This window comes from Leuresthes tenuis, unplaced genomic scaffold, assembly GCF_036924035.1.
Source record: "Leuresthes tenuis unplaced genomic scaffold, fLeuTen1.0.hap1 SCAF_9, whole genome shotgun sequence".
NCBI classification, from domain to species: domain Eukaryota; kingdom Metazoa; phylum Chordata; class Actinopteri; order Atheriniformes; family Atherinopsidae; genus Leuresthes; species Leuresthes tenuis.
This window is the reverse complement of record NW_027325363.1, coordinates 6,624,487-6,639,570: the sequence shown is the minus strand read 5'-3', so window position 1 is coordinate 6,639,570 and position 15,084 is coordinate 6,624,487. Positions and strand designations below refer to the sequence as shown.

Genomic DNA, 15,084 nt, shown 5'->3' with positions numbered 1-15,084 from the left:
AACCCCGACTGTGGCGGCTCAGGTTGGACTGTGGATTTATTGTTGTGCAAATTCTTGCAAGAGGCAATTCAGGTGCAACAGGAATCCAAGACAGAATATAAGATGCTACACCATAACGGGATCATGTGTGTGTGAGAGCCTGTTTACGTTGGTCATTAAGATGCCGTTGGTCCTGAACACACACGCCTCCTCTAACGACCTCCGGCTGCTTCCAGGGACAAACCGGAGAAACTATCACACCAAATAAAAACACAGTGACATCATCAAGCTCCGTAAAACAGCAGACATTCAATTTATAACTGTTGTTGCTCTGTACAATAGAAGCATCTTCATATATTAATACTCTTCATCTGCTTCGTCTTCACTTGCTGCTGCCAAGTCACCGTCTCCTGTTTGTATTTATAGAGCACTTTTTATTATATACAGTATAAATTACTACACAGTCTTGTGATAAAATAAATAACTTAAATACAATGGCCGTGGCTTTTCCATGAGGAGGGGGAGGAAATGGAGGCCGAGTCCGCTCCTTCAGGCTCACTGATGGGGGGGGGTGAAAGCTGAAGGGGTTAACTTTGTTCCCAGAGCGGCACGAGGTGAGAAACTCCTCCTGAAAGCAAAAACTGAAGCATTTCAGCAGAGGCGTTAGAGTCCAGCGACTTCAGGGTCAGATTAAACGAGCCTTTAAAGGAGGAGCTGAAAGATGTCTCGATGGGGGCTAAACAGGGTTAAATATGTGAATCTGCTGGAGTAACTTCAGAGTTTCAGGCTTCGAGAACAGCTTCCCACCCTGTGGAGCTCAGAGTTTAATACTGAGGTGGCAGCCGGGGGACGGTCTCCGCTCGTTGGCCCCGAATGTAACGCTTCTGAGAGTCGATGGTGGAGACGGCGTCAGGCAGAGGGAGGGGGGGGGGGGCGTGCGGAGCTTCTCCTCCAGCTATACGACCGTGCCGCTCGGGGAGTTCCCGTTCTGTGCTGTCAAGTTCTGAAGGAGAGGCGGAGAGAAAACAGAGAGACAACGTTAGAAATCTGATGAAATCATCAGGTGACTCCTTTCTGTGGTGGGTTCTGAAACATCCACCAGGAACACCAAACAGGTGAAACCAAACAGGTGAAGCATCATTTTACGCTCATTTATAACGACTTTGTTTGAATAAAAACAGTTTTCAGGTTTCAGTTTAAGGAGGAACTTCCCAATAAAAACTAAAAACAACGACAGGAAACGCAGCAGTTTCGGCTCTCTGGGATTTCTCTTTATTATCACCTTTAATAGCTCTTTAATGACTTTGTAAAGGGGACATAATATGGAAAAATGACCCTTTTCTGTTCCTGGGAGCATATATCAGCGTGTCTGAAGTCGCCAGCAAGTGAAAAACTCCTCAAAAACACAATTCCTCATTTAAGGAGTCAATTGTTGACTCCACCTGCTCTGCTAAGCCCCGCCCACTCACACCCACCCTGCTGGAGGGGTGGAGCCAGCTTCTGGTGGAAATGTTCTGCTGTCAGCTGTCTGAACACTATTAACGTCATTATTCTAAACACACATTAATAATAAAGGACGCACCGCCTTCCCTGGACGCGCCCAGGTGCAGATGAGCCCCTCCTGGCACGCCGTGATGATGCAGTCGTCCATGAACACCAGCACGGTCAGCCTCTCATGCGCGATCTTCTTGCAGACCAGCGGCTCCAGCAGCGGCACCTCATGCATGCGCGGGCACAGCGTGGTGCCCAGGACCTTGGCGCCGTCCAGCCGGTTGCTCCTCGGCGCCACGTTGATCTTGTCGTTGCTTTTGCTGATGTTGCCCAGGCTGTGGTACCGCTTGTGCTCCTTCTCCACCCCGCTGCTGCCTCCGGACTTGTCCGACTTGCGCTCCTGGAGGGACAGCGTGGCAAAGCGGCCGATGCTGAACGGAGTGCTGTTTCCTCCGCCACTGCTCACCCCTCCTCCCCCGCCTCCCCCACCACCCTCAGAGGCGCCTGGGCCCTTGGAGGCATTCGCCACTGCAGGGTGGGGCAGAGAGTTGGAGCGGGACAGGGAGCGTGGCAGCGGTAATGGGAGCGTGGGTGGGTTGGAGGTGCCGGTGTTGGGTGGGTGATGGTGTCCCTCAACCCCTCCATTCCCTCCCCCACTCGAGGTGCTGTTGACGCCCCCGCTGCCAGAGTTGGGCAGTGAAGGCCCAAAAGTGTTAGTAAAGGCGCGGGACAGCGGCAGGCGCGGGTACAGCACGTCATCCGTCAGGTCCCACAGGCAGAACTGGGTGTCTTGCCCCACCGAACCAAACCGGTACGTGACCGATGGTGAACCGCCGCCTTTTGAACTGTGCCGAGAAAGTCTGGACAGCGTGCTGCTTGTCCGAACCCGCCCAAAGTGCATGGAGTTGTTTGGCGCCCCCTGGTGGAGGTCCTCCTCGCTGCCGCTCAGCTCCATCGGCTCTTCATCCTCCAGGGAAGTCGTGAAGGGATCAAACGCCACCACGTTGACCCAAGACTTGTGGCCGTGGCCCCTGGCGACTACGCGGCTTTCAGCGAACGACCAGACAGTGACCAGGTCATCCTCTCCCCCTGTGGCGAGATATTTCCCGTCGGGGCTCCACGACACGCACAGCAGCCCGCCAAAGTAGCTCTTCATCACCCCCTGCAGCTCCATTGAGTCGAAGTGGAAGACGCGCAGGCAGCCGTCCTGGCCCACGCACGCCACGTGCACGCCATCTGGGGAGAAAGCAAACTCATTGAGGCCTCCCTCCCCCACTGCCCACCTCAACAACGGGTTGCGTGGCGTCTTGGTTTTGCAGGCGTAGACGGTGAAGCCCTCGCCCTGCCGCAGCAGAGAGTACTGAGGGGCCGTGGTGCCGCACGGGTGGTCCACGTTGTAGAGGTAGAGGTGACCACTGGCGTGGGAGGCCAGGAACAGGTTCTCCGACTTAGGAAGCCATTTTAGGCACGTCACCTTTGATTTGTCTATCAATCTCTGGAAAACAGAGGAAAGATGGGAAGGATATAACAGATAAATTCATTAAATATTCAGGGGAGTCACCTCACTGCTATCAAAGTATGGGACCAACAGATTCTCAGTGCCCCAGTAATCCTAATAGCTTGAATAAGGGAAACTGCACTTCTTCTTCTTGGTTTTTAAAGACGTTTTGTCTCTTAACCGAAAGGCTTCTTCGGTTCCAATAAGTCGGTGGGAGTTTCGGCTTAAAAGCAGCAGACTCAAGGTCACATGTGACACGTTTTCAACCATGTAGAAGAAATTACTTTATATTATTAACACATTAACACACAAGAAATAAAGTTTTAGCCCAAAAAATACAGCTTAAAACTGCCTGGTACAGGTTGGAACCGGCTTGGTCCGGCCTGAGAACAAACGCTATCGGCTCAGATTGGAGCCATTTGAGCTGTTGGCCAAACGCCGAACCAGTGGGGGAAAAGTACTGGGTGCGATCTAATTGTTGCCGAGCAGAAGTGAGGTTTTTTTAAAGAAGAGTTTGTAACAGCCTGCGACTGTAAAATCAGTCATTTTCCCCTGGGGAGGACTCGGGTTATTCCTTTTTCCTGAATAACCTCTTCTGAGCCAAACTCTCCTCATCTCCAGCGTCTCTTTGACTTTGAAGGTGTTTTTTTTCTCCGTGTCCGGGTCAAACTCAGTCCCAGGCCGGGACTGATCTGTGCTCAGAAGAGTGTCACCTCTCCTTAAGACGTGAACCACTCTCCTGTGCCGATCCTTGTGCTTGTGAAGCAGCTGTTTGCACTGCACACACGACGCCACGCAGGCTGTGTTTGGTGGGATCAGAGTCTGGGATCCTTCTAAGTTTCTCAGACACTCCTGACACACATGGAGTTATAATATGTTTTAAATATGTTCTCTTTTGGTGTTGTTTGGTCCAGAAGTAGGGACTCTCAGCACCTACAACGCAGCTTTGAGCCCCTTGGCTCCTGTGACCAAAACAAGCTCTTTGAAACAGGAAAACAACTCACAGGTGATGACTTAAACAACCCAAACGTGACCGCAGTAATTTGTCAAGTGAACATACTCCAACCAACTAGTTAAGAACGGAAGACGCCTTTCAGATGATAGGAAGAAGAAAAAACCAAGAAGAAGAAGAAGTCCAGGTGCTCTTATTCAAGCTCGTAGGACTCAGAGTGAAGCATAAAAGTGTAGATCAATATGGAAACAGGAGCTGCAGCAAAGAGGAGGTGGAAGATGTGGAAGGAAAACACAAAGTCTGCAGCAGCACACAAACGCCCTCTAAACCTTCTAAATTTAACGGTTAAAGAGAAAGAGCTGCTGCAGGAGGCAGGGAAATGAAAACAACAGATGAAAACTGGCAAACTCACCTCCTCATTGAAGAGCTTACTGGTTTCCTTCTTGATGGGGTCGAGATACTGGACCTGTCCGGCTGAGAAACCCACGATGAGCGCGACGCTCTCAGCCGTGGCCGAGTACTGGTTGAAGTCGTGACACGTCGGCTGAGTCCCCTTGTAGATCCTTTTGTCTATCGGCTTACTGAGGTCCACGGCCTGCAGAGGAGACGAAGCCATCAGCAAAAAGCTGTGTGTGACCCACATTCAGAGGCCATCAGACGTGGCTCGGGGGGAAAAGTGTGAAAACAAAAAGAAGAATCTGCTCCAGCTGCTTGAACATTTTTGGTGTTGTGGAGCTGCTGCCGTCACTGATCAAACTGGGAGGAATCCATCAAACAGGAGGGACACGTGCTGACGCTTTAATAGACAAATTTACATGTTTAAATGTTCATTTGATGATTGAACTCGTCCGTCACAGCACAGAGAATCTGAGAACGTGTCGGCTGTGGATTCAATCAGAGTGAGGAAACCACAGCTGAAAGCAGCCTAAGTCAAATGTGATCATAAAGCACATTGAAAACTGTGCCACAAACAACAGAGAAGACAGCGTGGAAAAGGGAAGTCCATCAGACTTACAGATGGAAAACATCTGCACTCCAACAAATCCAACTGAGCAGATGTTCTGAGGTCTTTAGAGTGATTATCAGAGGCCAAAACGAGCAGAATGAGCAACAGATAATTAAACAATCGTTCACAGATCTTCACTTTTAGAATAAATCTAACTGCACAGAACTGATATTTCTCCCCATCAACCTGTCCTCTGTAATCTAGTGAAAACACAGTGAACTGAGGCAAATCAACCAAACATGAAAACCTGAAATCTAATCCTAAAAAAGTTAATGAACTCAAAAGCTATAAGCTTTATGTCCCTTTTTTCTCGCCTTAATGTTAAACCTTTCTCACAGAAGAAGGAGAGTCCATATGGGTCCACTTTTACTCAAACGTTGGTGTCTGGGAGCTTCTTTTGGGTCCATTTTTTGGAGTTGGATGCTTTTATAGAAGAGTCCAGGTGTTAAATTGAAGATATTTGGACCATCAGGTCAACAAAGAAGACCAAGACGAGCTTTCTGTCATTTCTTTAAGGAGTCTTCAGGAATAGTTCTCCAGGCTTCTTGAAGGACATCCCAAAGCTCTTCTTTGGATGTGGGCTGCCTTTTGTTCCGTTCTCTGTCAGATGATCCCACACTGCTTCAATAATGTTGAGGTCCGGGCTCTGGGGAGGATTCATCCCTCCATAAGACCTGTTGCCACTGATTTTCAGTCCACTTCTTGTGTCATTTGGCACAGCTCAGCCTTTTCTCCCTGTTTCCCTTCCTTAAGAACGGCTTCTTGACAGCCACCCTTCCATGGAGACCATTTCTGATGAGGCTTGGGCCAACAGTAGATGGATCAGCTGAAGGTCCAGATGCATCTCTCAGGTCCTGTCAGGTCTTTGCTGGATTTTTTCCTCTTTCTTAAGGACATCACTTTCAGATCCTGTTCATCTGCTGTAGATAGTTTTTTTAGGCCTGACACTTCTTCTTTTGTCCTCCACTTGTCCAGTTTCCTCAAATGTTTTAAGGACACAGTGCACACCATGCTGAGATATGCCAAGTTTTCAGCTAATAGCTCTTTGGGAGCAAATTATGTGTCTTTGTGACAGGCTGCTAGAAACAAAGTGCCTAAAGATACAATTTAAAATGGTTTCTTTGCTAAGTTATGTGTCGACACAACACTGGTTCCTCCCTTAAAGCCTTTTTAAAGCTTCAATGATTCATATTTAAGAGTTAAATGATCAGGAGCAAGAACTGGACTGAAAATGAGTGAAAAAGCAGAAAATGTCCAAAGAAAAACTAAATCAAAATAAATGATAGGTGGTTTAAGACGTTTGTACTTGTATACAGTACTGTGTGTAAGGAAAACTTTGGGTTTCAAAATGAGATTATATGTAAATGTAATGGAGGATGAATGTGAATTATTTTACAATGAACTCATTCTTTGTGGCAGCAGGTAAAAAGAAACAACATCTTCGCTCTAAGATCTGAAGATAAGCATCACAACTTGCACCATGTTATCTTGCATGAATGCACAGGAACAGACAAAAAGCTGAGTGATTTGTATGTGAGTCAGCTCTGCATGAGCCACCAGGAAAAGGAACTGCATTTCTGAGTGAATGAGAAAAAAATAGAGGCCGGTTAGAGTTTGGAGGAGCTTCCTCTGTTCATAATAAATGAGATATCAGCGGTCCTCATTAAGAAGAGGAAGGCGCTGAATACAGTGTCTCTGTGAGGAGGCACTGGAGGACAAATGTAGATGAGTCATCTGTCAGATTACTCTTGATTTTTGTAGCAAAAGAGACCAGATAATGATCTGATTTTCTCACTGAGTACCACACCTGCTCCATGAGGTTATCTGATAAATAATTCACTACATGCACCTTCAGCTCCAGACAGAAACGGGTTTAATCAGAGAGCCAGAGAGGAGTCGGCGGCAGCTCTGTGGTGAGGAGGCAGTGAATGGAGCCGTGTCAGAGTGGCTGTTTCCTGCTCCTCTACTATCACTCAATCCCTCCGTAGCCTCCTCTGACAGCGCATCCGTCGGCATGATGCACCATTCACTGCCCGCTCAGACACAAAACCAGCTGCTCCATTTTGCATCGCTTGATTTAGAATGAAAAATAAATAAATCTGGTGTGGATGTTGCTCAGATCTGTGCAGAACACGCAGGGGGGGCTCAGATTTACAACAGGTTACAGATTAAAGCAGACAGCATCACATTAGCATGCTAGGCTAAGTGTGACCGTCCAGTCTGTGAGCGTGAGGAGCAGCGGGCTCACCTTCTTGATGTTGGTGTAAGTGTAGAAATACAGCTCCCTGCCGATGTTGAAGCACACCCGCTCCGACTCCTCGCTCGGGTCTTCCGGCTGCAGCTTCACCATGGAGACCCGGACCGGCGGCAGGAAGCCTGCCGGAGAGGAGTTGGCCGCGGCATTGGAGGAGGAGGCTGCTGCGGCGGCGGCAGCGGCGGCAGCCCCGGGCCCCTGCAGCAGCCCGACCCCTCCGCCGGGTATCGGACCGGGTCCTGCCCCGGGGCCCAGCGTGGCTCCGGCGGACGGACCCCGCGGAAGCCCGCCCCGCTGCTGCGAGTCCGAGAGGGTGAGCAGTTTGTAGAAGCCCTCTCTGGTCCGGAACTGGGATTTAATCTCATTGATATCCTTCAGAGCGCCGCCATCTCCGGCCATTTTTAGTGCAAACAAGCCGCACAGGAAACAGAGATTTTGACCTGGAAATAATATCGAGGCGATAAAAAAATAAAAACAGTATTAGAACAGAAATGAGAGAGACGAAGAGGAGCAGCCGAGCTCAGCAAGGCCGACCATCACACCCGGTCCGCCCTGGTGCATTTTACAGCCGTACCGCTGCTGCCTGGTGGGTGCACCCGTAGAAGCAGCCCCCCTGAGCCGGAGTGAGCATCATCCTCCACCGGGTCTTTGCCTCTGATCATCCAGTGTGCACAAAGTGCGTGTGATGGTGCGTAAAGCGCTGCTCCTGCTGCTGGCCCGGCCTGGCTCTGCGCGCTCCCGCCGTGGTCGGGGGGTAAAGGGAGGACATCCGGCCTGGGTCAGCTTCATTTACCCCTCAGTTAACCAACCAGCGACACCCAACAGGAGCACCGTAAAGAGCGGGCTCCTTTACAGTCCCACCACTTTAAAAACAGCACTAAGTTAATATCAGAATAATCAATCATTTCTCACAGAAACGGGACATTTTCAGCTCGAATTGAGCTGATAAATAATGAAAAATCAATTACTTTCCTTAAATAATTAATTAAAAGGAAGGCTTTGACTGCAGTGGCTTGAAATGGATCCAAATATTAGCTTCTGTCTATGAATCTGATTTAAATACATTTACTAATGATCTTTTTAAAAATATCATTAAAGATGTCTCAACACTGGAGTTAAGTTGTGCAGAACTGAAACATTACTTCTCTTAAAAGGGAGGACTTTCTAACCACCAGAACACCAAAAAAATGACCTAATCAACTCTACTGTCACGATTCATTTACCAATTCCCCCTCCAAAATCAATACAGTTCACCTCATCTTGTGTTAATGAACTTTATTAGAGTGTCACAGCAGTAACAGGGTTGATGAAACACCGACACACAAACTCAGGTCACAGAACGGAGCACCGGCCCGTTAAGCTTGTATGTTCTAACTAAAGGAAGCCATATATGTCAGTTCCTGCAGGCTGCTGCTGCGATCAATAATACTGTGGCAGAAAGGAGACACTCCTCTTCAGGATCTGAGGAAGGCCTTCTTTCACAATTCTTTCAGGCTGTCCTCAGCACCCTGGGTTCTCCAGATTGTTCTGGATTTCACAAACCGGAGTGAAAGTAGCATAAATTAGAGCGGGCTTCCTCAGATGGAGGAAGAAGAGCTACGATACAATCTTTTCACGCTTCCCTCTGACGCGCCTCCTCCCATCCAGTCATAAAATAAAATCCTTTGGCAGAGTCGCACCGATGCCCGTCGAAGGTAAAGATGACGTACATAAATGCTGATGCCAGAGTCCCGGTCCACACAGAGGCTGAGCAGAGTTCTGTGGCGTCCTGCCTCAGGGCAGCAGGACGTACTTCTCAGCAGTTTCCAGGATATAAAGGTTGGACAGACCCGACTGGTCCTCGATCTGACGGGTTTCCAAGACGATCATCCTGCAGTAGAAGGTCAGACGTAAGGCACAGAAAAGTTCACATCAGATAAAGATCTCAAGTCGGGCAGATCTAAGCCTGCGGCGTCCATCAATGGCGCCGCCCTACAGGTAGCCTGCGGCATCTTCCTGAGATTTTCTACAAAAAACCCCCCAGATTTCTGAAACATTTCTGTTCTGGTTTGGATGCTGTGCGGCTGGAAGGACTCCTGCACTTTGCTCTACTCGTGGTTCCCAGAGTCTCTAAAAGCAGAACGGGAGGCGGAGCCTTCAGTTATCAGGCCCCTCTCTGTGGAACCAGCTGCCAGTTTGGGTTCAGGAAGCAGACACCCTCTCTACCTTTAAGATCAGGCTTAAAACTTTCCTTTTTCATAAAGCTTATAGTTAGGGATGGCTCAGGTGACCCTGAAGCATCCCATAGTTATGCTGCTATGGGCCCAGGCTGCTGGGGGACCTCCCATGATGCACCTCTCTCTACTCTCCATGTACATGTGACATCATTGTTGTCATTAACTTGTGTTTCTCTCAGCAGGTATCTCTGGCCTGGTGTTATGGAGCTTGTTGTCTCCTCTTTTCTGTCCTCTCAACCCCAGCTGGTCGAGGCAGATGGTTCTGGTTCTGATGGAGGCTTCTTCCTGTTAAAAGGGAGTTTTTTTCTCTCCACAGTCGCCTCGTGCACGTTCAGGATGAAGGATTGGATCAAAGAGAAGTTTCTGTGGCATCTGTCGGTTTCCTTAGCTAGGCTACTTTATTTTTTATGGACTTTAATGAAATTGATTATATTTATAATCAAATTAATTTGAACTTCTGAGATGATATTAGTTGTGATTTGGTGCTTTATAAATAAAACTGAATATTGTCAATATGGCAACGACTGAACAACCCGTTTATTACAAAGAGAAATGAAATATCTGAAAATCAGTGTTAATCACATAATAAGAAGCTTAACAGTAACAGAGTTGCTCAGTGACTTCAGCACGAGGACACCGCAGACGTCTGTTTAAAGCGAAACCATCAGACTGTACCTGTCGGACTTCACCATTCTGTAGATCTTCCTGTGGTCAGTCGTTTCCTCCAGAACCTCTGTGAAACCCTTTCCTCTCCTGTGCCAGCCGTGACGCCAAACTGCCAACAGCGTGTCGTCTAAATACACTGAACAGGCAAAACGAATCCATTATTAACAAATACAGTGTTTTTAAAACCATTTTTTGAGCTCTAATGGCCTTCAGCTACAGAGGGAAGCAGGAGGGTTAGCAAAGAGGAGAAGAAGACGTTCAACAAAAGGGTGACGTTGGGCTTAACAAGACAACTTATCCTGATTATTCTCTACAACAGACTCGTGTGCACAGGCTGTTGCTACTTGGACTGAGGCTGATAATAAGAGTAATAGTTCAGATCTGGGATTCTCAAAGCCTGCACTGAGGGTAATTTTTAGAAAAATACAAGCGTAAAACCAATGATTTAATCCCAATGTTCACTGTTCTCACCTATGGATTCGACTTCATGAGAGAGGGTGGTCTCGTGAGGAAGGTGCAGGGTGTTTTTCGCCTCTCCGTCCAGACCAACTATATACACCGACCCTGTGGGAGGAGAGGGTTGGAGTTACCTTCTGCTACCTCACCACAAAAATGGGCATCACTGGACGTGTTGCACTTTGAAAAGAGACTTACTCTCCATGAGCACGAGCAGTGAGCTTTTGTCCAGCGCATACACTTGAACTACGTTTGGGGAAGCTCTCTCTGTAATGACAGAACCACACACAGAGGCCATTAATGAGAACAAAAACAGTCTCCTGTGTTTGTTACGTCGTCTTTAAAGGACGTCAGCCTACCCAGGCCAGAGGGGGTGAACCAGGACGTGTTGGAGTTCAGGTTGACGTATTCTACATTGACGGGATGGTTGGGGTTGGGCCCCCGAGACACACCGATACACACCAGTGGGTACTCCTGCTGGGGCACCTCCACCATCTCAAACACCCGCAGAGGGTTGGGCAGAGGGAAGTCAAAATGCTGCAAACATGACACAGAAAAGGCGTAAATCAGCAGTTTGACCTGTTTTTAGCCTGGTTAACATTAAACCTGCAGCTCACCCGTGACAGTCGACGCACTATTGAACCTGTTCAATGGTTAGTAACAACTCATTAGTATGTGGGGTGTGTATTTGCTCTCCTTCTCCTCTGTCTCACACGTAAGCATCTCACCTCAAAAAGTGAAAACAAAACTACATCCACATTTCTGCTCTGTATGTGCAAATTAAAAACACGTTTAAACTGATTTCTGAGGCTGAGAGAGCTGATGTCACCTCCTCTTTAACAGGAGAACATCCCGGTTAGTATCAGAGGCTACCAGCAGCAACAGAAGGAACAGGGCTTTGTTGATTGGTGCAAAGAGACGTGAAGAAACTGCGTCATGATAACACTTTAAAAAGAGTTCCTTTCAAACTGGATTCAAATACATCGTAGAGGTGTGTCACAGATGCTGGCGAAGCTTAGTCACACAAAGATGAGTGATTTCCCTTTATGTCAGCCAACATGGTCACAGCCCTCCTCACACACGACTGTTCTCCCATGGCGACGCCGCTATTGTAGGACGGAGTAAGAACAACAATGAACCAGCCTGTCGGCCGACCCCACCTGGTGGGAGGCGTTTGTGGACCAGGTGGGGAAGGCAACAAAGACTGTACTTCCTCTGGAAGCTGTGCCAGGCTCCTCCATCAGGAGCCTGGTGACCTTCTGCTGTACAGTGGAGGACAGGAAGAAGCTGCAGCGGGTGGTTGGAGCCACACTACCTCCCCTCAGACTCCAGAAGAAAGTCAGTATCATCAAAGCCCCGTTGCACCCCACCCAGGAAGACTCAATAAAAGCTTTTACCCACCGAACCAGAACTCTGACACATTATACGCTTAAAGCAGGTCTCTAACATCTCCACCTAACACTGAACATAAGCAGCCTGCTCGCTGCACCTTGTACTGGATATAGGTTCATTTCTCATCTTTAGTGATTTTGTTCTTAATTACTATGCTGTTATCCTGCAACAGCAACAATTAGGATCTATTCTGTGGTCAAAACAATGCGACAGAACTTAAATAAATCTGTCATTTCTGTAACTTATTGGAACTGTGACAAAAGCTAACCGAAAACTGACTGTGATCCAGTTTGAAGTGAACAACTACACCTAAAGTAGAGACTGTTTTTAACAGAGTTATGAGATAAGATTACTATCAGGACTCTTTATCCAAGCCTGTGATTGGTTGGTTTGTTTAAAGCGAGCGTGGTGACAGAACTGAGCGTGAATTTCAGGAATTTGGCGTGCACAGAATTAATTTTAATACGCTCAGATTAGGTTTTTCGTTACAGGAGAATATTTTCTGCCCTTTTATTGCTCAGGAATCGTAGAGCCATAGTCAGGATCCGGGCTGCAGCGCTTCAACAGCAGTGCACGCTCTACACCCACGCACAAGGAGCTGCAGTAGTCTAATCTCAAAGCTCGAGAAGCTTTCTCCGAGGCATTAAAAGAAAGAGAGAGTTTCACCTCGGTTAAGACGAACCTAAATAGGACGACTCGCTTCAGCGCTGCTGGGAAGTGAGGAACTGAGGCTCATTTCAATCCACGTACCTTGATGAGCATGAACTTGTGCATGGGCTCGTACCACTGCAGCAGCACCACGCTGGACTCCAGCGCGCAGCACAGGAACACAGAGCCGCGCTGCAGGTTCCCGACTACAAGAAAAGAGTTGGATATTTCACAGAAGTAATCGACAAACTTTTCAACCACAAACTCATTTCTGTCATCCAGATTTTCTTCTCACCGACTGAGCAGGTCTTGCAGCCTTTGGTATCAGGTATTTTACATGTCACGGCACATTTTCTAAACACAGAGGAACAATATTTGAACCGGCATTAGCAAATTCTTCCACTTTTTCAAGTTAAACAAGAGGACAAAACGAAGTCCAGAGAGGGGGAGGGGTCCAGTTTCACCTTGGCAACAGTCGGTGAGTCTGTAAGGGACCCATCCTCTGATCCTTCCGGGCCTGTTCGTACAACTCCTTCAGTGAATGTGAGTGAAGCTGCGACGATTTACCTAAAAACACAGAGTCAGACGCAGTTTATTGAGGCATCTCGTTAAAATCAGCTGTTTTTATTTATCATGATGCTGTTTAATCTGTTGCATGTCTTGTTCTTTCTTTGCTTTATTTCTGATTTATTTCTCAGTACTCAGTTCTGTTCCCTTTCATGCACCTCCTGATCTGCAGATAGTTCAGACTCAAAACCACCACACTAAGCACAAACCACGCTAACGTGCAAGAAATGCAAACATGGTAACCGCTGAACCACACGGATTTAGAGCCTCGAGTTTTGATACCATAGATAAGTTTGTTTAATTCATATGAAACAATTCAAGACAGGAACAAAGATAAAAAAGGAGCTTTTCATGAAACAAAGAAACATGACAATAAATTAAGATTATAGAATGATCAAATAAGAAAGATTAAAAATATAAGACAAGAGATGAGATACAGTGCAGTGAAATGATTGTTTTTGTCCAGATTAAGTTTAATTTGATGAAAACGATGAATAAAGCAACACTTTTAAGATGTTTTTCTATGCTGTAAAAACTAACTCTGGCAGAACATTTATATTAAACCCAACAAATGAAAGACAGATAAAGTATCTGAGTCAGTTACACACTCAGAGATATTCCAGGTCCCTGGATTATGTGCCACGTTAAAATTATGAATCATCACCTAAAAAGTCACCAAAGAAAAAGATGGATAGGCATGTTTCAGCCTCGGTTAACCCAGTAAACTGGAAAACAAATAATGGGGAAACTTTTTGTGCTTTTCTTTTGAAAGAACTTTGAGTTAAAAGAATAAAACCCAGAGTTTTTATGTTGAATACACTGAATTTTCTGTGTTGTTTGGGTTAGTTAATTCAACGCTTTAAGTTGTTTCTTTGTTGCCAGTTTGTTTGGTTCTGAAAATAAATGGGACAAATAACAAAAACACCCTGAATTATCTCCCGTGTCACTGAATAAGACGTTAAAAACCACCGGATGAGTGATCCTCTGGTACTTTTCAGAGCATTGTACTTGATGTGTTTTTGGCTGTGAGGACAAGTTGACCCCAAAAGAAATCTTGGATCAGTGGATGTGGTTTCTTTTTCCTGCCAGCAATACTTCACGGGTCAGTGCAGTTAAACACTAAAAGGGCACGAGTCTGAACCTCCAGTGCTCAGTGAAGCTGTTTCAAATGGATTTTAGTGCAAACATCGTGGGTAAGCTGAGTGAAAAGGCTGCTGACGGTACTGTGAACTGCTTCCAGAACCGCTCAGAAACACACTAACTCACACAAGCAGCGGATCTACCAAACAGACGTCCAGCTGCTTGCTTTAATATTCTCTCTGAAAGCTCTCAGAAGAAGTTATGAAGTGTGTAAAAGCTAATCTAAAGGTACCTAAACTGGAGATGATTCACTTTAAACACTTAACTCACCCGATACAGACATGAGGACATTATTAATGGTGTAGACCCAGGTACACTTCCCAGGATACAGCTGAAAGAGACAAACACATCCAGTCACTCCTTTCAGAGGCAGTCCAATCTGTCCTGAAGCTCTTTGTTGCCACTCGACTTTTCTCAGCTTTATTTATGGTCACGTGTGACCCCTTTAATTCAGTATCTACCATCTCATCCCTGTGAGCTTTGCCGTAAAAGTGTTAAAGATCCTACCAGCTCCATCGTGACCTCAGAGCCGTTGAGGATCAGGGTGTAGATCCCTTCCTCAGCCCCCAGGATCAGATGCTGCTCTGAAGGAGGGAAACACAGGATGGTCAGACAGAGCTTTGATCGGACGGCTGAGAAATGACTCCATGATACAACCTTTGGAGGCGGGGTTTTCCCAGTTCGTGGAGCAGTTTACTTTAAGAGGACAGCCGTGGAAGACTTTCTTAAAGTAGACCTGGAAACAAAAGGAGGACACAACAAATAATGTCTCCTGCAACACTTGATGCAGTCTCAGGTCGCACGAGTGCAACAGAAGCT

General features: G+C 47.0%; 2 protein-coding genes across 2 annotated transcripts in view; both read right to left on the bottom strand.

Annotated features, from left to right (window-relative positions):
- Window positions 1–9: 9 nt before the first annotated feature.
- Window positions 10–8,017, bottom strand: LOC140314034 (WD repeat-containing protein 20). The gene is made up of 5 exons (XM_072392056.1): window positions 7,755–8,017; window positions 7,175–7,620; window positions 4,333–4,515; window positions 1,562–2,965; window positions 10–982 (listed from the first exon to the last, which is right to left on the bottom strand). The coding sequence occupies exons 1-5, from the start codon at window positions 7,840–7,842 to the stop codon at window positions 935–937; spliced, it is 2,169 nt and encodes a 722-aa protein (XP_072248157.1). The 5' UTR covers window positions 7,843–8,017; the 3' UTR covers window positions 10–934.
- A 423-nt stretch (window positions 8,018–8,440) lies between these two features.
- The window catches only part of LOC140314035 (mitogen-activated protein kinase kinase kinase kinase 5-like), a 32,452-nt gene continuing 25,808 nt past the window's right edge, over window positions 8,441–15,084 (bottom strand). Inside the window, exons 22-32 of the mRNA XM_072392058.1 lie at window positions 14,923–15,001; window positions 14,773–14,849; window positions 14,536–14,596; window positions 13,023–13,125; window positions 12,854–12,912; window positions 12,661–12,764; window positions 10,878–11,055; window positions 10,717–10,785; window positions 10,534–10,626; window positions 10,072–10,198; window positions 8,441–9,050 (exon numbers count right to left, since the gene is read on the bottom strand). Coding sequence (XP_072248159.1) covers window positions 8,954–9,050; window positions 10,072–10,198; window positions 10,534–10,626; window positions 10,717–10,785; window positions 10,878–11,055; window positions 12,661–12,764; window positions 12,854–12,912; window positions 13,023–13,125; window positions 14,536–14,596; window positions 14,773–14,849; window positions 14,923–15,001 — 1,047 coding nt within the window. The 3' untranslated portion in view covers window positions 8,441–8,953. The remainder of the gene's footprint in view (window positions 9,051–10,071; window positions 10,199–10,533; window positions 10,627–10,716; window positions 10,786–10,877; window positions 11,056–12,660; window positions 12,765–12,853; window positions 12,913–13,022; window positions 13,126–14,535; window positions 14,597–14,772; window positions 14,850–14,922; window positions 15,002–15,084) is intronic.

Bases quoted from the DNA above. Each gene is read 5' to 3' on its own strand.
- LOC140314034 (XM_072392056.1), bottom strand. From the start codon at position 7,842: ATGATCAGAGGCAAAGACCCGGTGGAGGATGATGCTCACTCCGGCTCA. The intron at 2,966-4,332 runs GTGAGTTTGCCA...TCTGTTTTCCAG, and splicing joins GTAAGCTCTTCAATGAGGAG to AGATTGATAGACAAATCAAA. The intron at 983-1,561 runs GTGCGTCCTTTA...CCTCTCCTTCAG, and splicing joins GGGCGCGTCCAGGGAAGGCG to AACTTGACAGCACAGAACGG.